Source organism: Penaeus monodon, chromosome 15 (assembly GCF_015228065.2).
Source record: "Penaeus monodon isolate SGIC_2016 chromosome 15, NSTDA_Pmon_1, whole genome shotgun sequence".
NCBI classification, from domain to species: Eukaryota; Metazoa; Arthropoda; class Malacostraca; order Decapoda; family Penaeidae; genus Penaeus; species Penaeus monodon.
In genome coordinates, this window is record NC_051400.1 from 33790814 (window position 1) to 33791397 (window position 584).

Sequence of the window (584 nt, forward strand, 5' to 3'; positions counted from 1 at the left end):
TTGAAATGATTATAACAATCATTATTACCGTGGTTATTATCATTAATTTTCAATATCATTAATTCATATCCGTGTTTGATAATGCTACGATTCTCATTAATTTAAAAAATATATATTCTTTCCCAATTCTCTCTTGTGCCTCAGAATTTTTTCATATCTTAATATATATAATGTGACGTCGAGCATTAACAAGGAATTAGACCTAAACTCACTACTAATAGAGAAATTAGAAAAAAAACAGTGGCACCTCACCTGGGGCATGTAGTGTGCCATATACATCATGGAGTGCTGGAGAAGTGACCCTGGCACCACTGGGTATGGCAATCGGTCCATCCCCCCTTGGCCCAGGCCGGGTATGGGCGGGTAGGGGGGCAGGGAAAGAGCCCCTGGTGATACGACTGGTGGGGGAGAACACTGCAAAGGGCGAGAAAAATATGTTATCGTACGTCTGGCATACGTTTGTTTGTGGAGTATCGTACGGATGGAAGAGTTGTCGTGCGGGTATTGTGTGTTACGTTTTCATAATGAGTAAAGTCTCTTGATGAATATTTTATTCATTATAAAAAATAAATCCTGTATGTAAT

At 39.2% G+C, this 584-nt stretch overlaps 1 protein-coding gene across 1 annotated transcript in view; it reads right to left on the reverse strand.

Moving 5' to 3' along the window:
* The window catches only part of LOC119582339 (serine/threonine-protein kinase Warts-like), a gene marked incomplete in the record, with an annotated part of 22010 nt that overhangs the window by 830 nt on the left and 20596 nt on the right, over positions 1–584 (reverse strand). Inside the window, 1 exon segment of the mRNA XM_037930554.1 lies at positions 253–414. Within this exon segment, the coding sequence (XP_037786482.1) occupies positions 253–414 (162 nt within the window).